The following is a 24,733-nucleotide window of genomic DNA, read 5'->3' on the forward strand; positions in this document are numbered from 1 at the left end:
AATTAGAGTTGGTTTAAGAGAAGATAGGAAGAGGACATCGGACACAATGAGAATATTCGGCTCTACACTGCAAAGGGGAGCAAAGAATTGGGACCAAAGACAGAAGGGGGAAGTGGCATCAAAAATTTTGGTTTAAGTTGAAAGAAACAACATCATATTTGTATGCTGATGGAATTGAGGTGGTAAAGAGTGAAAAACTCATAATGTAACAGGGACCAGGGAAAGCAGGTGACCTTGATGCCTTTGAATTGGTACTAGAAATAAGATCCAGTGCACAAATGAAGTCTAATGATTTACATAGGCGCCTAGATAATTCATCCATGGAAAACAAGAAGAAAGAGTATGTTGGCACAGATGCTAGTAGATAGTTCGATGTTGTGGTGAGATTCCATGGAAGTTTTTTTTCCTGATGCATCGGTATTCTCAATAAATATTCTCAAGATCATTTGTGGAGGACAGGATGATGGGAGTTGAGAAAAAAGAAAGCATAGCATAGCTTTCAAGGAGACCACAAGACTGCATTGGCTAAAGGTGCATAGTATGCTTGCCCAGTGACATAAAGGACCCACTTGAGAGTCTTGGCCTTGATTTTAAATTGAGTTCAATTAACAGGATTTTGGTTTTCCACCCTGTTCCCCAGCTACACTCAGGTGCATGGGTGCAGAGCCAACTTAGAAAATTGGATTTAATCAGGATTTTAGACTTGCCAAGAGAGCTCAACAAAGTGGGAGAGGAACAAGGGAATGTAGAGCATATGCAAAGGAGTGAATATATTAATTGACCACAGACCTAATGGAGAAGCAGAAAAGTGAGGACGTCAAGAGGGTGGAGCCAGAAAAGAGGCAGCAAGATTTTGGATTTGATATCTGGTGAAGGGAAAGGATTGTTGGGGTCAGAGTACTAGAGGGAATGTGCTAGAAGGACAGGAGGTATGGTCAGAGAGTGGATTCATGAAAGAAAGTATAGATGGGATGCAGCTATTGATAATGACAAATTCTAGGGTAGCTCATGGGATTGAGTGGCTGAAATGGAGCATTGGGTGGAGTACAATGTCACTGGAGGAGAGGAGTCAAGGAAGTGAGAGGCCAGGCATTGGAAAGATCACCATCCATTCTACATATATATCTGTGTGTGTGTGTGTGTGTGTGTGTGTGTGTTTAATTTTGTTTCATCAGCTTTTAAGTTCCGGGGTACATGTGCAGGATGTGCAGTTTGTTACATAGGTAAACATGTGCCATTGTGGTTTGCTCCACAGATGATCCCACCACCTAGGTATTAAGCCCAGCATCTATCAGCTATTCCTTCTGATTCACTGCCTCCCCTACCCCTTCCCCTGACAGGCCCCAGTGTGCATTGTTCCCCCTCCATGTGTCCATGTGTTCTCATGGTTCAGCTCCCACTTATAAGTGAGAACATGCAGTGTTTGATTTTCTGTTCCTGTGTTAGTTGCTGAGGATAGCGGCCTCCAGCTCCATTCATGTCCCTGGAAAGGACATGATCTCATTCCTTTTTATGATTGCATAGTATTCCACGGTATATATGTACCACGTTTTCTTTATCCAGTCTGTCGTTGATGGGCATTTGGCTTGATTCCATATCTTTGCTATTGTGAATAGTTATTCTACATATATTTTAAATCACTGAGAACTAAGACAGGATTAGTACTGGAGAGAGCAACAATGGGCCAGGAGCTAGAGAGTCTAAAAATGAGGAGAAGGAATTGGAGTCGGGGAGATCAGCAGTTGACAGCAACCATGATGATATAACCTGATGATATAAAAATCAAAACTCAAAGACAGTTTTAGGAATAGGGAGGGAACATGGTCTGAGAACAACTGCCAACCCTGAAAATACAGGAAATTTCACATACTTTAGCTTTCACATAGGATCCTTGCTTCTTGGTAAATTACAAGATCTGGCAAAGCAGGCTGTTCTGATTGCTTCCCTCATCTGCAGTGATTTCCTGGTTCCTCTGAGTGAGTTTGCCTCCCCTGTAGTAGCAACTCAAGAGCTACCAAATAATTAATGACCTCTTGCCTCTGTTGCTCAGAGTGTTCAGGTAGTCCCTTTAAGAGGTGTAGAGAGGGCTGGGTGCGGTGGCTCATGCCTGTAATCCCAGCACCTTGGGAGGCCGAGGTGGGTGGAACACTTGAGCCCAGGAGTTTGAGACCAGATTGAGCAACATGACAAAACCCCATCTCTACAAAAAATACAAAGGTTAGCTGGGCATAGTGGCATGCACCTGTAGTCCCAGCTGCACTGGAGGATGAAGTGGCAGGATCACTTGAGCCCAGGGGTTGGAGGTTGCAGTGAGCCAAGATCACACCACTGCATCCCAACCTGGGCGACAGAGCGACTAAAACAAAATAGAAAGAAAGAAAGAGAGAAAGACAGAGAGAGAGAGAGAAAGAGAGAGAGAAAGAAAGAAAGAAAGAAAGAAAGAAAGAAAGAAAGAAAGAAAGAAAGAAAGAAAGAAAGAAAGAAAGGAAGGAAGGAAGGAAGGAAGGAAGGAAGGAAGGAAGGAAGGAAGGAAGGAAGGAAGGAAGGAAGGGGTGTACAGCGTGTACAGATTGACAATAAAACCTTGAACAACGGCATATGGAAATTCCTGCCCACACAGTATGGGCTTTGCCAGTTTTTAGGTATATTTTTATGGAGTATTTTCGCTGACAAGGACCATCCAGGTAGGGGCATGAAATGCTAGTGTTTCATAACTCGTGATCTCTAGGGGAAGATATTCCTAAGACTACAATCTGAGAGGTTTAAAAACACCTCTGGTGTTTTCACTTGATGGTCACTGCCCACTCTTCTAGTCATTAAGGCTAAGCTTTTTCTCACCACTTTGAAAACAACTTTTTGTCACTGGTAACATGCCTTGTGTGACCTAGAGGATTTCGAAACAACAATTTTACTTAAACTCCGTGAAGATTTCAAAACAATAATTTTACTTAAACTCCATGTTGAAGGCAAAAAGCGAGATTATGTGAAGCACTTTGAGGAAGGAAAAAATGATGGAATGATATTTCATCAGGGAAGCCCATGAGGAAGAGAATTTCTTAAAACCAAGTAGGTGTATGGAGGAGGGGCCGCCTCGTGAAGAAAACGAGCATAATTTTACTCTGATTTGGTGTCTCTTCTGTTTTTCTGTTGTTGATATCTACATTCATCTTTTCCAGTAATAATCCCATATATGCACATTTTTATCTGTTTAAATTCAGTAAAAGTTGGGAGGAAAATGTGTCAAAACTTTTAGAGGGTAATGGGCTGAGTGGGGTTGTGAGTGATTATCTTCTTTTTTCAGTTTTTTTTTTTGTGGGTTTTCCAAGTGTTCCTCGATGAACATGGATAGCTATTCTGACAGGATAAAAAAGAAATAGTCCGGGGACAGTGGCTAATACCCCCAGTCCCAGCACTTTGGAAAGTCGGAAGTGGGAGGATCGCTTGAGGCCAGGAGTTTGAAGCCAGCCTGGGCAACATAGCGAGACTCCCTCTCTACGAAGAAAGAAAAAATAATAATTAACTGGCGGTGGTGGCGCGCGCCTGTGGTTCCAGCTACTCAGGAGGCTGAGGTGGGAGGATCGCTTAAGCCCAGGAGGTGGAGGCTCCGGCGAGCTGAGATACAGCCACTGCCCTCCAGCCTGGGCGACACAGCGAGAACCTGACTCAAAACAAAGAAAAAAAGGAAGAAAAGAAAGGAAGGAAAGAAGGAAGGGAGAAACTTTCAGAAACAAACTTTTTAAAGAAGTAATGACATCTCTAGCTATCCACACCAGGAGACCGCCTAGCCATGGGGCACGGTGGGCCCCTGGTAGCTCTGAGCTCTGGGCTTTCTCCAGTTCTCACTCTGCTTGTTTCAGCAGCTCCATCCCCACCGCAGAGGTGTGAAGGGGCGCAAAGCCAGCGAAGGGAGAACCCGGGTTGGGTAACCCCCCAGGCCAGGCCAAGCGGCCGCACGGGCATCTCGGGCTAGGCGCGCCTTGCGTCACGTGGGCACCGCCCCTGCCGGGGCCGGGGAACGGAGTGTTCCTAGGGCTCTGCAGCCGTCGTGGAAGCAGGATTTCCGCGGTTGTGTAACGGCCTGTCGCGGGCCTGCAGGGGCCTGGGCTCCGCCTCGTTCCCGGGGCTCGGGCCACCGTGCCATGGCGGGGAACTGCGGGGCCCGCGGCGCGCTGTCGGCGCACACCCTGCTGTTCGACCTGCCGCCCGCGCTGCTGGGGGAGCTGTGCGCGGTGCTGGACAGCTGCGACGGCGCGCTGGGCTGGCGCGGCCTGGGTGAGTTGGCCGGGACCGGCCGGGGGCGGCGGGGGAGCGGAGCGCGCCGCGGGGCCAGCTCGGCTTAGGCTCCGCGTCGCCCTGCACGGCTGGGGTCGCTCGCGGGGCTGGCGCGGCCTCCGGGAAGTTCCCGCCGGGGAGCAGGCCCCTTCCTTTCCCGGGGAGGACGCAGAGACTCCTTGGGACCCAGAAGCCAGCCCTGCCTTCTCTGTTTCAAAGAATTTTGGGTATCGCAGCAATGTCAAGGGAGACGAGGCCTGGGAAAGACGGATAACCCGCGTGAAAGCATCTTCTGTTCGTCCGCAATGCCACCCTCACTGGGTTCGCAATGTGTCATGTCTTCTGGCCCTTGCGAAATCATCCCAGAATATCATTTTCGTATTAGGACATTTTTAGAACTTTGAGATATTTATCCTTTGGTGTTTTCAATGCATGCCTAAGCCCCTAACTTAATTCCAAGTGAAATGCTAAAGTAAAATATGATTTGCAATGAACGTGGCTCCTAGTTTTCTTAATTAAATCTTATTTAACCAATTTCGTTGAATGAAGGTTTATGCTCGAGCGGCTTTTTATTTTAGTCTAAAAAAATTGGCTTCAGAACTGTATTTTATGCAGACATGGGAAAGTTGAGCAACTGCCTGTTTGGAAGTGTTGAGTGTAGCCAGAGATAATTCAGACAAAAATCTTTGTTTTGTTAAGTATAGGCATTTTTGGTTAGATTTGATATTCCACAATGTCATGTTTAATGTTTATTGAAAAGAATCATGATTATGTCAAAATAACTTAGCTTTAATGGTCTGAAGTAGGATTTTTCTTACCAGGACTAGCAGAAGACCTAAATGGAGAGTTTTCTTTGTTACTGATGAACAGGATGGTCACAGTCTTTGAATTGTAGCAATGGGCTTCTAGTTATACAAAAAATGTTTATATATTTTAAGCTCTGTAATTTTAAGTTATGCCCCCCCCCAAAAAAAAAGTCTGATTTCTAGAAAACAGAGACTTCCAGTGTGCATATGAGGGATTTTGAGGGATAAGGTCACTTCCCCATCAGATCTTTTTGAGATGGATTTTGGCGTCGGCAGTATTTATACCCCTGGATTTCCTAGAGTTACTGACTGTGAAAGAAAAGTGTTTTTAGTCCAGTTTAATGTTGGTGAATGGGGCCAGGTGGGTATCATAAATTAGTGAGGCAGATTATTCTCTCTGTTGATAGCACTGAAATCCAGATATTCGTACTTTACATGGCTTGTCTCATATAGCCCCTCCAATTACTCTGTGAGCCATTATCATTGCCAGTGTTTTTTAACAGGTCAGGAAACTGTGGTACAAATTGGTTAAGTAACTTGTTCAGGTTCACCAGCTGGAAGTGGAAGAGCCAGGATCTGAACCATGGCAGTCTGGATCCAAGGCTTATGTCCTTAACCCCAGCCACTCTACACTTCTTCCCTTACTGCTGTGCTCTTTTTGGCCACATCTAACAGCCTCCCTAAAGTACAGACATTTCTGGCATCAAAGAACAATTCAGTGATCCATTTCAAGCATGCAGCCCCATTTCCCTAGTGGTGAAAATAAATGAGGACCACTCAAATGAGAACAAACAAAAGCTAATTTTTCAAAGCAAGGGAGCCAGCCACCATTACTTGTGTTTGGCAGAAACTCAAAAGCAGGCAGAGGACGGAGGAGGGTGGGAGAAGGCTGTAGTTATGTCCTGATTGGAGGCTATTGATACAGGGAAGCTGTAGCTGAGCTACCTAAAAGGGGGGTATGCTGTGTGTTTGTTTAGGGGTATATAATTGACTTTCTCTGATTGGCCCTAAGTTGGAAGTAGGAGCAAAAATTGAGGAAGCTGTCAGTAATTATTCAAGTCCTGGCCATTTGGGGCAGGTTGCTACAGGGTTTATAGTTTGGCTGCCTGGGCTGGTTGCTACAGTTTAACCCAGTTGCTGATAGTTTAACTTGTTAGATACTGTAGATGGTAGGTTGGTTTCTTGGACTGGTTGATGCACATTGTCTGCAGAATTCTGTTTTTATATATAAGCTGGCCATTGTCCATTTGTGTATTCATTCTCTCATAGGGCAAGGGTCTAAAATGTTTACTCCATGATACTTCAGCCGTAATTCATTGTGCAAGTGGTCATGCCTACTGACTGCCTGGACTACTGAGCTGGCCCTGACCAGGTGCTGCACAAGCTGTTGGCTCAGCAAGAAGGCAAGGCCAGCTCAGTTCAGGGTGTTGAGGCAACTGCCTGTACTAAACATGCTGAGTTGTCCTGTGGGCACAGTGAAGGGAGAAAGAGGGGAAGAGGTGCAGGGAGGGAAAACTTAACCTTCGAGAGGGGAAGGAGAGTGATGGAGGACTGAATCAAAGAGGCAGTCCCTTGTATGCTCAGGACAGCTGACAGCCCAAGCTTAAATATAGAAAACAACCGTAATATACTAAGTAAAGCTCTTTCGAGCTGATCATGATTCTTGATGACGGTGAGTATCAGTCTATGTTTACCAAGGCAGCTCATATAGCAGCCTATATATGATCAGTGTGTGCAGGATAAGGTAAGCCAATCATTCACAAACCAAAATCATCTATGCAGTCTTTTAAATACACAGATGCAGGTCTCACTCCTAGAGCTGCTGATTCAGTAAGTCTGGGTTGAGGGTCCAGCTTCTTTCATTTTTTGTCAAACCCCAGGAGTGAGTCTGATGCACAACCTGATTGGGAAGCCATTGCTTAGGCCAAATTCTCTTCTTTAATAGTGTCTTCATATAACAGATATTTTACTACATTTTTTCATTACTTCATTTAATTACTTTTATTTTTAAACATATTCTACATATTACTCTTCAAATCACTTTTGTCAAGTATTATTATTACAAATAATGTAATAACAAGATAATATATTCTCTGGTTATCATTGATGACTTTATGGCTTTTAGTGAAAGCAAGAGCCCAAAAGCCCAAATGAAAAATGTTGTTTACATTACAGACATGATAACGTAGTACATATAGAACCTCTGGAGACAACTCATCTGATTACATTAACATAGACTGGTATTTAAATTAAATTGTTTGGAGCAGCTGACACCATAAGACCTCTCAACAATTATGATGCACTGAGAAATGCTTTTTGCAGATGATTTATAATAGGCTGTATTCAATTTTCTTCCTCTCAAGAAAGGAAAGGGAAATTATTATATAAATTATTAATAATTACTTTAAAAATTAAATGTAAAATCACACTGTGTGTGTTTGTATATTCAATAAAGATTCAAAATAATAGTAGTAATAATAATAAAGCTACCTCCTATCAAGGCTTACTATTGGCCAGTGTGATAAGCATTTTACATGGATTATCTCATTTACTTATCACAACAATTCTATGAGGTAGATACTCTTCCTATTTCCATTTTATAGATAGGGGAACTGATTCTCAGAGAATTTAAGTAACTTGCCTTGAGTCACAGTCTTCTAAATGGCACACTAAGATTCTAACCAGATGATCAGACATCATAGTCTATGTTTTTTTTTTTTTCCTTTTCTTTCGAAATTTTAAATAGATGTGTTTTTTATACTATTATTATTTTTTTTTTGAGATGGAGTTTCACTCTTGTTGCCCAGGCTGGAGTACAATGGCGCAATCTCAGCTTACCGCAACCTCCACCTCCCGGGTTCAAGTAATTCTCCTATCTCAGCCTCCCGAGTAGCTGGGATTAAAGACATGCACCATTATTCCTGGCTTAATTAAAAAAATTTTTTTTTTTTTTGTATTTTTAGTAGAGACAGGGTTTCTTCATGTTGGTCAGGCTGGTCTAGAACTCCTGACCTTAGATGATCCGCCTGCCTCGGCCTCCTAAAGTGCTGGGATTACAGGCGTGAGCCACCGCGCCTGGCCTAGATGTGTTTTTTTACGAACAGTTTTAAATTTATGGAAAAGTTTAGAAGATAGTAGGAAGAGTTCCCGGATACTCTGCGTCCTTCGCATACTCCGCACCCAGTTTCCCGTTATTAACATCTTGCATGAGTGTGCTGCATTCATTACAATACAATATTGACACATTATTATTAACTAAAGTCCATGCTTTATTCAGACTTCCTTTGCTTTTACTTGATGTCCTTTCTCTATTCCAGGATCCCATTCAGGATACCATATTACATTTAGTTGTTGTATCTTCTGGCTTCTCTTGGCTGTGATGGTTTCTCAGACTTTCCTTGTTTTTGATGACTTTGACAGTTTTTAGGAATATTGGTTGGAACTTATCCACTATTTTGTAGACTGTTTGTCAACTGCGATTTGTCTGATGTTTTTCTCATGATCAGACTGAGGTTTTGGATTTGGGGGGGGGGAAACCATAGAGTACCAACCTGTATCCAGGGTCAGTACTATTTACAGGAGTTATCACTGCTTATGTTAACCATGGCTGAGGTGGCGTCTGTCAGATATCTGCCCTGTAAAATTACTTCACTTCCTTCTCTTTCTGTTTCTTACTTTTTGGAAGGAAGTCACCATATGCAGTAGAGCCTGCTTTTTTTGTGTTGCTGTTGTTGTTTTGGAAACGGGATCTCACTCTGTCATCCAGGGTGAAGTGCAGTGGCACAGTCACAACTCACTGCAGCCTGGACCTCCCAGGCTCAAGTGATCCTTCCTACCTCAGACTCCCAAATAGCTGGGACTGCAGGCATGTGCCACCACACCTGGCAAATCTTTTTGTACAGATGGGGTCAGGCTGGTCTCAAACTCCTAGGCTCTAGCAATCCTCCTGCTTCAGCCTCCCAGAGTGCTGGGATTACCGATGTGAGCCACTGCTCCCGGGTAAGCCTGGTCTTTTGACCACTGTGTTATTTCTCTCACATGTTAGCTAGACAATGCTATGTCTAGCTCTCACTTCTCCTCTAAGCTAACACCTCACTGCTCTGTTCCTCTTTATGGTAAAATTCCTCAAAAGGGCTATTTATACTCCAGGTCCTCCATTCTTCCTTGAACTCCTCCAATCAGGGCTTCACCTCCCACTGCTTCATTGAAATTCCTCTCATCCCAAGTCACCATAGCTAAATTCAATGGTTGGTTCAAAGTTTTGATCTTATTTGATATAGTTGATCACTCCTTTCTCCTTTCTTCTTGAAGCACTTTTTTCCTTTTCTTTCTAAATTTTAAATAGATGTGTTTTTTTATGTTATTATTTTTTGAGATGGAGTTTTGCTCTTGTTGCCCAGGCTGAGTGTGGTGGTTCACACCTGTAATCATGCCCCTGCTGGGTGTGGTGGTTCACACCTGTAATCCCAGCACTTTGGGAGGCCAAGGCGGGAGGATTGCTTGAGGTCAGGGGTTCAAGACTAGCCTGGACAGCATGGTGAAACCCTGTCTCTACTAAAAATGCAAAAAATTAGCCAGGCATGGTGGCAGGCGCCTGTAATCCCAGCTACTTGGGAGGCTGAGGCAGGAGAATCCCTTGAACCTGGGAGGCCAAGGTTTCAGTGAGCCGGGATCACACCACCATACTCCAGCCTAGGCGACAGAGCGAGACTCCTGTCAGAAAAAAAAAAAAAATAATAATAAAAATTATATGCTCCTTAATTTCTTCTCTTCTTATAGATTTATCTTGATGTCTTAGAGTGCCCCTGGGCTTAGTCCATGGACCTTGTCTCTTCTGTTTATCTGCTAAATTTACATAAATTCCATCTATATATTAACTCCCAAATTTCTAGCTAGCCCAAGTCTCCCTCTAGAATGTCATCTTCATTTATCTATTTACCTATTTGACAGACATCTCCAACTTAACAGCTCAGAAATGCTCCCCCTAGCCCTCCCAAAGTTTTCCCATTTCAGTAATGGCTGCTCCATTCTTCATTTGTTCAGGCCAGAAATATTAGCCTTTTGTGACTTGTCACTTTCTCTCACAAACCACGTCCTATCTCTCAGTAAATGATGCTGCTGACTGTGCCTTCAGGATCTATCTAATAATCTGACCGCTTCTTACCACTGCCACCACAGCCATCTTGGCACCAACCACCATCAGTTCCCACCTCTACTATTTTCGCAGTTGGCTGACTGGGCTCGGACTCCCTGCTACTGCCCTTGACTTCCTCGAGTGTCTTTGCAGCCCAGCAGTCAGCGAGCCTGTGATGCATGTAAAGCATATGCTATCACTGGCCTATTCAGAACCCTCCAGTGGCTTCCCAGGCCACTCAGAGCAAACCCCGAAGTTCTGCATGGCTTTTCTCACTTTCTTCTCCCTCTTGTTTGCTTGACTCCAACCACATTAGCTTTCTTGTTCCTTGAACACGCAATGAACATTCTTCCTGCCAGTAACCTTGTAGGCTTGCTTCTTCACTTCCTTCATGTTTTTGTTTAACTGTTACCTACTCTGACCACTTTTTTGTTTTGTTTTGTTTTTTGAGATGGAGTTTTGCTTTTGTTGCACAGCCTGGAGTGCAATGGTGCAATCTTGGCTCACTGCAACCTCCACCTCCCGGGTTCAAGTGATTCTCCTGCCTCAGCCTCTCAAGCGGGATTACAGGCGCCTACCACCACACCTGGCTAATTTTTTGTATTTTTAGCAGAGACAGGTTTACCCATATGGGCCAGGCTGGTCTCAAACTTCTGGCCTTAGGTGGTGCTGGGATTACAGGTGTGAGTCACCATGCCTAGCCGTGACCACTCTTTTAAAATTGATTACCCCCTCTAACACTCCCTTATGCCTCTTCTCCAGTTTATTTTTCTCTATATTATTTATCACCTCTTACATACTTCATGTATGTAAGTATCTCTATGTATATATAAAATAAACTATATACATATGTAAACATATATATGTTTATTTGTTTATTCTTCATCTAGAAATAAGCTTCAAGGGGGCAGGGATATTTCCTTCCTTTGTTTCCTGCTGACTCTCTTAGCATTGAAAATTGTACTTGGCACAGAGCAGGCACTCACTAAATATATGTGTTTTGAATAAATTAATGAATCAACAAATGTCTATTAAACATCCAAAACCTTGTTGAGCAGAATCTTTGACAAAGCACTGTAAATACAATGTCCTAGTCCCTGCTTGTAAGAATTTTCCAATTTAGTGTAGGCAACAGACCTATAAAAGTTTAACAATGGAAGAATGTGTGGGGAAATAGTATTGATATTCACCTGGGAATGAAATTACATAGCTTCTGACTGAAACCTTGGTGTTGAGGGTGAATTCTCTCCCAGAGGTAGTTAATGTTAGGTTCCTACCTGTGTCTAGGATTAAGAGAGCAGGACAGACAGAGGGGCACCTGAGAAATCGCACACAGCCCTCCCCAGTTATGAGTCCTACTCAGGCATGGGGTAAAACATACACATGAGCTTAAGTATGAATAAGAACTATTTCTTCTAAAATATATTAACTAGTGAGTGTTAATGCTCACAGTCTGGTATGAAGAACAGATCTAACTTATAATTTTGACTTTTGTTTTACTTTTTTGGAATTAAAATATCTTTAACCTTAATAGTTCTTTTAAAAAATTGTCTAATTTTTTGCATGCTTTGTAAAAAGAAAGAAACATCTTTCCTTTTTCCATTACAGTATCTAAAAACAAGCTTCTGTGAGAATGGAGTCTTAATTTTACAGGGGTTTTGGCATGTGGTTGTATGCAAATACAAAGATTCCAAATACGGATGTGTTGCGTTATTTGAAAAAACCCCTTCAGAGACATATTTGCATATGGAGACGTGATTTCTGCAACTGAAAACCCCAAAGGTTAACACTACTTAGACAGTCCTGCACTCTTAAAACAGCCTTCAAGGACCTTTGAGCATGTGATTTCTGAACTTCTTAGGTTGACTTTTTGGCTTATGTGACTCCAATATGACTTTCAACAAAAGATTTGTGTTCCAAAAAATGGTTTTCAACAATGCTTAACTAACAGCATGTTTTTCTTAATTTGTATTTTCAGTTTAGAATGCTTTTAACTTTATCAACACAATTAATCATTGAGAACTTTTCTCTATATTTTTATTTGATATGTACTGTGAGTAAACAAAGTCCTATATTCTGAAAGGGGACAAGTAAGGGAGAGTTGGAGAAAATGATGAATTGAAGAATGTAATTAACATGTTGATAGTTTGCATTCCTGTTGTATCAGATTGAAACTATTTTATAGAATTGGATCTCAATGAAGTATGCATTTTATGGATGCTAATAATACTCTTTAGCGATGTTTCTATTCAGAATGCATCATTGTTAGAGAAAAGCTATTAAGGTTGCAGTGTGAATCACCAGTTGGAAAAAGAGAAAACATATTTCACTTCCAGTCCAGAAGCAATCCATACATGCAGGCAGTCTGGATCAGTTTTTCACCATGAACTTCTGCTATTAGAAAAAAATGCCTTTGACTAATCTAGCTTTCCTTAGATTTGGTGCAAACTCAGAACTATAAGCCCCTGGTCAATTTAGAGAACTTAAAACCCCAGCTCATTTGACATCTGTTCATTCATATTCCAGCTGAATCTCAGAAATGTGCTTAAGGGAGAGCATCTGATATTAGCAGTTTCTCAGCCAAGTCACAGGACAGGACAGCACAGAGTCGTGGCCTGCTGCACTTTTAAAAGGGTAATCGAGGAATTAAAAACAAAACAAAACAAAAAACAAAGAATGGAATTTATGGAAAGTATGGAATGAAAAGCTGACATTCCCTGGGACTTGAAATGTTAACTGTGGATTTCCTTTACAGCTATCAACTGTGCCTTTCCTTCTGTGGCAATTGTTGTGAGCAATTGAAGGTAGCTTCAACCTCCTGGGCTCAAGCTATCCTCCCACCTCAGCCACCTGAGTAGTTAGGATTACAGATGCATGCACACCACCAAGCCTGGCTAATTTTTAAATTTTTTGTAGAGATGGGGTTTTGCCATGTTGCCCAGACCTGTCTTAAACTCCTGGGCTCAAGCGATTCTCTTGCCTTGGCCTCCCAAAGTGCTGGGTTTACAGGCGTGAGCCACTGCACCCAGCCTTGATTAATTTTCTAATAGAAAACATAGAAACCTAAACTTTCCCTTTGCTGAAATTTGATATTTAGAGTTCTCTTGTTGGAATGTTCATTTTGAGAGTGGGAAGTGTTTTACAGATTAGAGGTGCTATAATTAATTAACAGGCCAGGGAAGAGCAAGAAGATTTATTATATGTTTTAGGTGGGACTACAAGGACATTTGTGAAGAAGTTTGAGATTGTTCAGTGAGGCTATGTTTTGCCTGGAGTTGTGTCATAGGTCGATGGCAGTGCCACCACTAAATACATACATTCCTGTACTCTCCCAGAGGCCCACGGGAATGCTTTGTTTTGACTAAGAACCTTTTTTCTTGGAAAGCAGGATAGTCTGTGGGGCTCAGACTCATTCATTTGTCTTGTTTTCAATCTGAAACTCTAGTGATTATTTTTTTCCTCCCCAGGATAGTGTACCCTATCCGATACTTCAAGAATTGGCCTCTCTTTAGAAGTACTCAGTTTTAGACATGGCATGGCTCAGGCTTCAGAAACCACCCCTCCAGAAAGGCTTCCCTGCTGTTCTCATCTTTAGGTAGAGGCCTGTCTTCATAGTCAACCCACGCTTGGTGCATGCAATTACTGTATTGCTGACACATAACAGATACTCAACAAGTGTTTGAACTACACTGATTTGCAGTATTTCTCTTAAGAGCTTTTAGAAATAGCTAAATAAAGTGTTTATTTAAAATGTGCCTCAATGAAATAGGCAGATTACCTCATCAGAAAGAAATACATTAAAATAACATTACAACATTTGGCTAATATTTTTGCTTTTTAAGGCTTCCTTTTAAAAATGATAAGCTATCTAAAACATATATTGGCATGTGGATAGTCTTTGCCTCTTTGTGAAACATCATCTCTTCAAGGAGATGAGGAATGAATATATTCTTGCCAGAACTTGAAATATGGAGGAAGGGCAAAGACATTCTAACTCAATTATGTCAGACATTTTATTCTAGCTATTTTTCTTTCCTTACAGCCTAAACATGCATTCAAATAGAATGTCTCAACTTTATCTTCCCTTGTTTAATATGTAATTTGCAAAGGCTGCCACTCTGTTTAACTCTGTTCTGGTACAGGTTGTAACAGAGTAACAAAATTCAAGATATGACCTTGTGTATATCAGTCAGGATAGACCAAGTTATGCTGCAGTAACAAGCAGCACCAAAATCTCAGTGGTTTAACATAGCAGAGGTTTACTTTTTGCTCCCAGGAAGAGCACTGAGAGTCCAGCAAACTCTCCTCCATGTGGTGGCTCAGCATTTCAGGCTGCTTTGGTCTTGAGGCAGCCCCCTGTCAACACGTGGTGAATTGTACCCTGGTTCTTCAGTGTTTCTGGCTGGAAGAGACATAAAGGCATGCCTAATCTGAAAGGGCAGGGAAATGGAATCCTCTATGATGGGATAGAGGGTTGGAAGTTATTAGCAGCACTAGTAATGTCTACCATGTCAATTTTTAGCTCATAAAAAGAGGGCCAGTAATGGTTTCATATTGTGGAAACTTTCAACTTTCAGGATTTACTCATCGCCTCAGTGGGAGCATAAAGTTGAGGTAAATTGAATATTCCAGCAAAGGCTTGTAGAACCAAAAATTGGGCAGGGGGGGAATGCGATATAAAGGCAGAAGATATCTGCCTTTCTGCTGGCTTGATTTCAAATATAACTGGTGTAGCAACTCCCTAAGAAATGAATAACCTTTGGACTCTAAAACAGACTTTGTGTGTGTGTGTGTGTGTGTGTGTGTGTGTGTGTGTGTGTGTAAACGGAGTCTCACTCTGTTGCCTAGGCTGGAGTGCAATGGTCTCAGCTCAGCTCACTGCAACCTCCACCTCCTGGGTTCAAGTGATTCTCCCACCTCACCCTCCTGTGTAGCTGGGACTACAGGTGCACACCATCACACCTGGCTAATTTTTGTATTTTTTTAGTCAAGATGGGGTTTCACCATGTTGGCCAGGCTGGTCTCAAACTCCTGCCCTCAAGTGATCCTCCTGCCTCAGCCTCCCAAAGTGCTGGAATTACAGGTGTGAGCCACCACACCTGGTCCCAAAACAGACTTTTAACAGAAGAAAGTTTCACAAGACTTACCATTCTTCTGATATCTGAACAACCATTGCCTTTTAAAAGCACATCTGCCTTTGAAGTATCTCCTTGGTGGAAAGGGGAGTCCTGTCTCCTATGAGATCACATTGGTTCCTGCTGGAGGGCAGCTTCCACATATTGGTATGTGGCAGGATGAAAGGGTGCTGAGCTCCTAAAGCCAGTTATGGTGGCATGTCAGGGGTCCCCCATGACCACCCTCAGATAACAGTAGGATTTGATCCACAGACTTGCATCCAGGATCCTAAATTTTTTAGCTTCTCTGGAAGGTAAAGTTATGAAAGGATGCTGCCATCACCACCAATAACCCAAAAACACTGTTAATTTTAGTGCTCAATATTCCAGGTTGTAAATATTATCATAGGAACGAGACCACCTTTTCTGTCATTTGCTTTCTTTCTCTCCACTTTGCCTCAAAGTACACTTTAAAATTTGGAAGTTGTGCAGAAAGGCAACATAAATTTTCACTTGAAGAAACCTGTTAAATCAGGGCACCACAAAAACTCATATGCTTTCTGCACAGTTTTAAGATGTTTATGCCAAACTTTAATTGAATTATTTAAAGCCTAGTATCCTAGTAAAACATTTCCCTGATTTTACCCAGATACTAGCTTTTAAAATTGCTCAAAAGTGTTCAAGGGGAAGACAGGGGGAACAAAACACCATTCTCAAACCTTCAACAATTGAACCTAACTGTATTACAAATGAATAATAACCACACTGAAGGGGTGAGGAAGAAAAGAATTAATCTAAGTAAGTTTGGAACACAACATCTTAACTGGATGTGCTTATGCTAAGGACAGAAATAATTATTGTATTCTGATTTTGCTAATGTGTTTCTCACAAGGGTATGGGTTGGCAATTCTGAAAGTACTTTATGTGCATTGTAGAATTAAACAAACAAGTAAATGTATTATCAATAATATTATTGTTCAAGAATAAAGTTACAAATGAGGAAGGACTGAAATATACCCTGTGATGCTGGATTAAAATCCGAAGCATCAGAATAAATTCTTGGTATTTAATATATGCGCATACAGGTAGAGGAATAGAGATCCACGGATGAGTGTTCATACCTATATTTCCTTGCTCTGTGTTCCTAGAGGGCCTAGAAGCAATGGAACCTTGGCCACAATGAACAATTCTAGCACCGGGATTGAGCTTCTATACACCATTGTCCAATAAAGAGACCAGAGATCATTAGACAAATAATTGCAGTCCAGGAAAGGGGGAAATACAAAATAAGCCTGGATCACCTTGTAGAGCTAGAAAATAAGGAGATACTCACAAAAAGATAGGACTTGTCAAAAGAACATACGAGGCCTGCTGTGGTAGTTCATACATGTAATCCCAGCACTTTGGAAGGCCAAGGCGGGCAGATTGCTTGAGCTTGATCCTAGGAGTTTGAGACCACCTGGGGCAATGTGTCAAAACCCCATCTCTACCAAAAAGGAAAAAACAACCCACACAAATACAAAAATTTGCTGGGCATGGTAGTGCGGTGCACACCTGTAGTTGCAGCTACTTGGGAGGTTGAGGTGGGAGGATGGCTTGAGCCTGGGAGATGGAGGCTGCAGTGAGCTGAGATTGCCCCACTGCACTCCAACCTGGGTGACAGAGTGAGATCTTGTCTCAAAAAAAAAAAATAATAATAATAATCATAAAATTTAAAAAACCAGAAAAAAAAGAACACAAGAGTCAACCTACATGGACAAAGCTAGAATAATTTTAGCAACAAAATTATTAATGATAGTACTGGATTTTAACCCGTGGGATAAAATAAATATCCATGAGCCCATAGATATAAATAAACAACTGGATAAATAAATAAATAAACATAGGAGAAAGGACAGCTGTTTCTTATCAAAGAGTTCATGAAGGAAAAAGGGAAAATAGAAAAATCACCATTAAGCGAATACTGTAGTAATAATTGTGATAAATAAGATCCACTAGTGGATGCAAAATATTAGTGGCCCAAATCTGAGGAGAAGCAGAATATTTTCATAATCTCAAAGTATCTCCCCCTAAATATTTATTAATTACAAAGGGAAAGATAATTTTATAGTAGAGAAACTCTGCAGACACTCCCTTCACTAAGTGATCAGAATAAACATTATTATTGATAAGACATCACTATCTTAAACCTCTTGATATGATGCACTGAGAAGGACAATATCATTTCACTGTCCTGAAAGACAAGGAAAGATTGAGGGACCATCATAGATTGGAGGAGATTAAGGAGAAGGAACAATTAAACATAATATGGAAAACTGGATAGGATCTTAGAACAGATAATGGGCATTAGTGGAAAAGCTAGTGAAATTAGAATAAGGTTTGCAGTTATCACTGATTCTGATCTTTGTATTGTGGTTAGTAAGATGTCAACATTAGCAGAAGGCAGGTGAGTATATGCCAAATTAGTTCAAAATAAAAGTTATAAATAAGAGGAAATAAACATAAGGTACACAAAAACAAGTATTTCAATGAAAGTATAGTAAACAATTCTTTGTTTATATTGCAATTTCCACAGCAGAGAGACTTTCAAGCAGCTGGCTGGATGTTCGTCATATTGAAAAGTATGTAGACCAAGGTAAAAGTGGAACAAGAGAATTACTTTGGTCCTGGGCACAGAAAAACAAGACCATCGGTGACCTTTTACAGGTCCTCCAGGAGATGGGGCATCGTCGAGCTATTCATTTAATTACAAACCATGGTAAATGCTGATTCTTATAATGTGGCTCTTAATCTGTAATAGGAACTGTAGTTTGTAAATTCGAATATTGCATTTTATCCAAGACATTGACTCATGCTGTGTGTCAGTGTTTCTTTACCTGTGGCTTTTATCTGGAAGGGACTTTCCAGCTTCACATTTTCTTGTGACACTTTGTTCCCTTATCACCTAACTTATACAACATATTTCTTTCTACCACTTTATAGTTTTGTTTTTTTTTTTAATTTACTTTTACTTACAAACTACACTTTTTAAAATGTTTCATTTTTCGCAGTTAATAGAAGGAGCTCGCTATCAAAAACTCTGAAACTCTTTGAGTCATAAACGTAATTGGAATCATAGTATTTGAGAAACAGATCATGCTATTCTTTGTTTTACTATATATTACAAGTTGAAAACATAATTGTATTTTCCCCCTATATTTAGTATTTTATATTGCACCTACCTCCAGAATAATCTTGGGGTGTTTCTTTTATCTTCACTGCTATTTTTACGCCACAGCGTTTAACCCTGCCTTACTTGTTACTACCCATTCCACAGTAGCCTAATTCTTCCCTTTGTTTATCTTCTCTATTTCTGATGCTGTGTCATGCCTTATATTTAGAACCTGATCAATAAAGCTCGTGAAGTTTTCTCCATGTATTCTTTGTCAGTGAAATAATCTAACGTTACCTGTTCTGTTTGTTCCACTCAGATGTATTCATTTCAACAATAATGATCTTGGGGCTTATGTTATAGACCCAAGGCTCTTAGATTGGAAACTCTTTTGAATCAACATCTTTGTTCTTTGGCTCTTTTCATAGATCACATTTTTAGTTTTGTGTATTTGCACACATGTTCTTTGGTAATATATTTAGTGCACATGAGCCCTTGCACACACACACACAAGGAATCCTGAGAGGTTTGTACAAGAAAACTGTAGCTTCACATTGACTTTTATCTTGATCTTTCCTATTAATGGGGTATTAGTTCCTAATAGACTTCCACCATGGTATTATTCATATAACTTGGCTACTTCCCTTTGTCTTTTGCACATTGTTTCTTCACTTAGTTTAGTGCAGCAGAATATTTCACTGTGAAGTTGACTGAGCAAGTGAAATTCAGTGAGTCCCTGGGAACTGTAAATGCAATGCCTTTTCCATTATCTGAGCCTTTCTCAGCCACTGAAACCACCCACATGGCTTGCTGTTCATAATACAAACTTATGCCACTTTAATAGGACACCCAGGTATGTTTTATACGGCAGCGTTCAGTGTTCTGGAATAAATTTTAGAGTATATTTTCACTCTCTATGTTGTTTATTTATGCAACAGAGAATAAGTTGGACTGTAAGTAGACAAAAATTCCACATTCTTGGTTGACTCTTAGTCTGTTGCACATACAACATTTATTTTTCTTTTTTGGATGTGAGATTAGCTGATTGGTAAAAAGACTTTACTACCCTAGTACAAAGAGATAGGCAAATCTGAAGTGAAGAGGAGGATAGCACCTTACTTCTTTACTAAAGAAAATAGCATTATTTAATTGTAATTGATTGAGTTGGTGTTTCAAATTAAGTAACAATTTTGAAAAAGTTAATTATGTAGTTGTTATAAGTGAGATGTGATGATTTGTTGGAAGCATAAGTGTATCTTGCTCAACAGGGGTTTCCTATCATGGCTGCTCACTAAATTAGGAGTTGGAGCTCCTAACTGAAGATGGATAAAACGATTTAGTCTTTCTGTGTTGCTACCATGGACAGATTTATCAGTTATCTAAATAATCAGCTATTGCCCACCTTTCCTTGCAATTTTCTTCTGTTTTGTGGAACTGATTTTATTTTAGAGGAATTTGGGGCTTTTATATTCCAACTTCCAGGCATCACTTTGTAGATTTGGATTTTCCCAGTCTTATAAAAATGGGCCTTTGATTTCCTCCCAGGTACTGTGCCTACAATTCAGGTTGCTGCTGCTCGGTGGTTTCTTCACATCAGTAAAGCATTCTGTCAGATCTCAGGACATACCAAAATTGCTCAAGAAACTAGAATCTCTATTTTTTTGTTATTATATTTCTGACATGCATGTCCTTATATATCACTTTTTGCATTTATATTTCAATGATCAGCAGTTGTTTTCCAGTTTTGACACAAAATTCACAGCTTTCTACTGGCTTCTTAAGAGAGCCATTTTCAATTTTCCATTGTATATGCCAATGAAGTATTATGTCTCTTTTCACAAACAGCAAAAGAATAATGACTTTTAGTGCCCCTACAGCCCCCAGATTTCACATTTTTTTTTCTACACAAATTCAGTATGTTTGTTATTTTTTCTTCTTGCCTAGTTGCCCTGGCTAGAACCTTTAGCATGTTGAGTAGAAGCGGCAAGACCGGACATCCTTACCTTGTTCCTGATCTTAAGGGGAAAACATTCAGTCTTTCACAGTTAGTGATGATAACTGTCAGTTTTTTATAGATGGCCCTTATCATATTGAGGACATTTTCTTCTGTTGGTAGGGCTTTTATCATGATAGGGTGTTGGATTTTGTCAGCTGCTTTTTTGTCATCTATTGAAATGAACATGTGTTTTTTGTCCTTCATTCTGCTAATGTGGTGTATTACATTGATTGATTTTCAGACATTAAACAAATATTGGATTCCTGGGATACATCCCATTTGGTCATTGTATCTAATCCTTACATGCTTCTGGATTCAGTTTGCCAGTATTTTGTTGAGGATTTTTGCATCTATATTTGTAATAGGTATTGGTCTGTTGTTTTCTTGTAATGTCTTTATTTGGCATTGGTATCAGAATAATACTGATCTCATAGAATGATTTGGGAATTGTTCTATCCTTTTCTATTCTGGAAGAATTTGTGAAGGACTGGTGTTAATCTTCTTTAAATGTTTGGTAGAATTCACCTGCGAAGCTATCTAAGCCTCGGCTTTTCTTTGTGGGAAGTTTTAAAGTACCAGCTCAAACTCTTGTTATGAGTCCATGTATATTGTTTATTTTTACTTGAGTTAGTTTCAATAGTTGTGTCTTCCTAGAAATCTGTCCATGTCATCTAAGTTATCTAATTTTTGGCATATCATTGTTCATAATATTCCTTTATAATTCTATGTATTTCTGTGAGGTCAGTGTTGACGTCCCCTCTTTTTTTCCTTGATTTTAGTAATTTGAGTGTCTTTCTTGGTCAGTTAAGCTAAAAGATTGTCAATTTTATTGATCTTTTCAAAGAAATGATTTTGGTTCTATTGATTTTTCTTTTTAAAAAATCCTCTATTTTGGCCAGGCGAGGTAGCTCCCGCCTGTAATCCTAGCACTTTGGGAGGCCGAGGCAGGCAGATTGCCTGAGCTGAGGAGTTCAAGACCAGCTTGGGCAAAACAGTGAAACCCCGTCTCTACTAAAATACAAAAAAATTAGCCGGCATGGCAGCGTGCACCTGTAGTCCCAGCTATTCAGGAGGCTGAGGCAGGAGAATTGCTTGAACCCAGGAGGTGAAGATTGCAGTGAGCCAAGATCGCACCACTTCACTCCTCACTCCAGCTTGGTTGACAGAGTGAGACTCCATCTCAAACAAACAAACAAACAAACAAACAAACAAAAAAATCATCTGTTTCATGTATTTCTAATCTAAAGTATTTCCTTCCTTTTGCTTGCTTCAGTTTAGGTTGTGCTTCTTTTTCTAGTTCCTTAATGTGAAAGTTTAGTTTACTGATTTGATGCATTTCTTCTTTTTTTTAAGGTAGGCACTTGCAGCTATAAATTTCCCTCTAAGCATGGCTTTTGCTGCATCTCATAACTTTTGATATGTTGTGTTTTCATTTTCATTCATCTCAAGGTATTTTCTAATTTCTGTCATGACTTCTTTTGGAACTCATTGGTTATTTACGATTTTGTTGTTTAATTTCCAGATACTTGTGAATTTCCCAAATTTCCTTCTGCTGCTGATTTCTGCTTGCATTTCAATGTGATCAGAAAATAGACTTTGTATGATTTTAATCCTTACACATGTATTTGAAGTTCATTTAATTGCCTAAGGTCAGGTCTGTTCTGGAAAATGTTCAATGTACACTTGGGAAATATGTGTATATTTTGGTTTTGGATGGAATGTTCTATAGATGTCTCTTAAGTCTGGTTTATAGTGTTATCAAGGAAATTTGTTATTAATTGGTTATGCTTTCTTGCTAGTTTTCTAAGCAAAATAATTTAAGAAACACTAGAAGATAATCTAGAAAGAAGAAAGCTAGAATATAAAATGAAAGTTTTCTAGTCTGAGACAAAATGTTAGAAATGACAGCAAAATATGGCAGGGTTTTAATCTGTTGTAGGAAGCTACATAAATTACCTCAGTCCAGACAGCACTCTACCAAAGAGAAGTTATAGTCGACATTTGGGGTGGTAAGTATTTGTGATTGATACACACACACACACGCACACACACACACGCCACTTCCAATACTTTATGGCACAAGATGATATTAAAAAAAATAAACGAACCCAGGAAGATATAATATCATAATTGTAACATTTAAAAATATATGTGCAAAAATGCTGATGACACAGCTGGGCACTGTGGCTCATGCCTGTAATCCCAGCTACTCAGGATGCTGAGGCAGGAGAATCACTTGAACCCAGGAGGCGGAGGTTGCAGTGAGCCAAGATTGTACCACTGCACTCCAGCCTGGGTGACAGAGCAAGACTCTGTCTCAAAAAAAAAGACCCGGTGTGGTGGTTGGCTCATACCTGTAATCCCATTATTTTGGGAGGTCGAGGCAGGTGGATCTCTTGAGGCCAGGAGTTCGAGACTAGCCTGGCCAACATGGTGAAGCCCCATCTCTATTAAAAATACAAAAAAAATTAGCCAGGCATCCTGACGGGTGCCTGTAATCCCGGCTATTTGGGAGGCTGAGGCAGAAGAATCGCTTGAACCTAGGAGGCAGAGATTGCAATGAGCCGAGATCATGCCACTGCCCTCCAGCCTGGGCAAGAGTGAGACTCCATCTCAAAAAAACAAAAACAAAAACAAAACCTGATAACAATTTTTTTAAAAAATTTTCTTCTGTGTGCTTTAATATTTTTAATGTCTAACAATAATTTATCTTATTTATTACTTATTTATTATTTAATTATTTAAATTATTTAAAGTTATATTAATAATAGATTAAGGCAACTACTTATGTTTTAAGTGAACAAAAGTATGTTTGTATAACATTTGTTAATTAGAAAACTGTTTCACAAATATAACACTTCACAAATAATACTTCCACAAATTTATTGTAAGTGTTCGATGGGAATGAAACTTTAGAAATCAACAATGACTAGCAAGACATTTATTTTCAGAGTCTCAGAAAGAAAAAAAACATTAGGGATATAGAATTGTTTTGTATCTACCTTCCCGTATTTCTCTTTCAGGAGCAGTCTTGAGTCCTTCAGAGAAGAGTTATCAGGAAGGTGGATTTCCAAACATATTACTCAAGGTAGAGTATGTGTGCATGGAAAATGAGCCTGGAACTTTGTTGTATGTATAATTGAGCAAAAGGAATGAAATTAGCAGGCAGAAAAATGCTGGATTTGCCAGCACTTTTTAAAAATCAGAAATGCCCTGGTTCTCTCATTATTCTCTATTTAGTTGAGGATTCAGGAAAGTAGAGATTTATAAATATTTGAGAAATTAAGAGCTTTCTCTTCTCAGTGATCTGTCAGAGATGAGACTGAGAACTACTAAGGATGCTGTGATTTATATATTTGTCTTAACTCAGCCTTTAATTTTCCTTTTTTAGTTGGTGTTTTGCATATCACTGTTAGTTTTTATTACAGCAAACTAGCAGTGATCATTTTTATAGCATTAGAAGTAATTTAAAATTGACTTTAACTGACTGTGGCATTGAAACTTGAGTTTTTACCGTTGGTATGAAAGCCTTAAATATGGCAATGAATGCTATTAAATAAAGTGAAATAACTTTGATTTCTGCTGACTTTATTTTAAATTAGGTTGCACTCTGTTGCACTGCAGAGTCCCCAGGGAGCTTTAGATTTCTGCTGAAGTTCTGTTCTTTCTAGACTTATGAAATAGAATTACTTTAGTATGTATTTCTTCTCTTAGGAAACAGCCAGTGTCACAGTGGATAATGTTCTTATTCCTGAACATAATGGAAAAGGTAAGAAAAAACAACTTTTTCCAACAATTTTTTAAAAATCATACTTTCATTTAAGTGAATTAAGAAGGAGAAATACCCAATAAACACAATAACCATATAAATTCAGATTCAGTATAAAATTTCATAGATACTAAAATAATTTCAATTTGATTGACACTTATAGTTCTAATAGATGACACATTATTATGTTAAGGCTCCATTGGCAAATGAAGAATGCAATTGTGGTCTCTTCACACAGGGGTATGTTTTTGTTTTTTTGTTAGTAAAATTTGCTATGTTTGTGTGTCATGGGAAAACATTTTTAAAATTATGTTGAGATTATATAGTTTTAGAAATGCCCACAGCAATTACAGAAATCTTTCAAGATGATTGTAGAGCAATGCTGAAGGTCAGTATGAAAATCTGGTTATTTTTCCATATCAACTTTCCTACTTTATTAGTAGGAAGAATAATTTAGTTGCGCCTGGAGTCATTCTGATAAATTTTAAAGA

General features: G+C 39.8%; 1 protein-coding gene across 2 annotated transcripts in view; it reads left to right on the forward strand.

Moving 5' to 3' along the window:
• Window positions 1-3,718: 3,718 nt before the first annotated feature.
• The window catches only part of IRAK3 (interleukin 1 receptor associated kinase 3), a 53,156-nt gene continuing 32,141 nt past the window's right edge, over window positions 3,719-24,733 (forward strand). The window contains exons 1-4 of one of the 2 annotated variants that reach the window (XM_025402639.1): window positions 3,719-4,272; window positions 17,902-18,084; window positions 23,497-23,561; window positions 24,188-24,242. In XM_025402639.1, the coding sequence (XP_025258424.1) occupies window positions 4,140-4,272; window positions 17,902-18,084; window positions 23,497-23,561; window positions 24,188-24,242 (436 nt within the window). In that variant the 5' untranslated portion in view covers window positions 3,719-4,139. The remainder of the gene's footprint in view (window positions 4,273-17,901; window positions 18,085-23,496; window positions 23,562-24,187; window positions 24,243-24,733) is intronic. The other variant, XM_025402640.1, reaches the window with a different exon arrangement.

Source organism: Theropithecus gelada, chromosome 11 (assembly GCF_003255815.1).
Source record: "Theropithecus gelada isolate Dixy chromosome 11, Tgel_1.0, whole genome shotgun sequence".
In the NCBI taxonomy this organism is placed as follows: domain Eukaryota; kingdom Metazoa; phylum Chordata; class Mammalia; order Primates; family Cercopithecidae; genus Theropithecus; species Theropithecus gelada.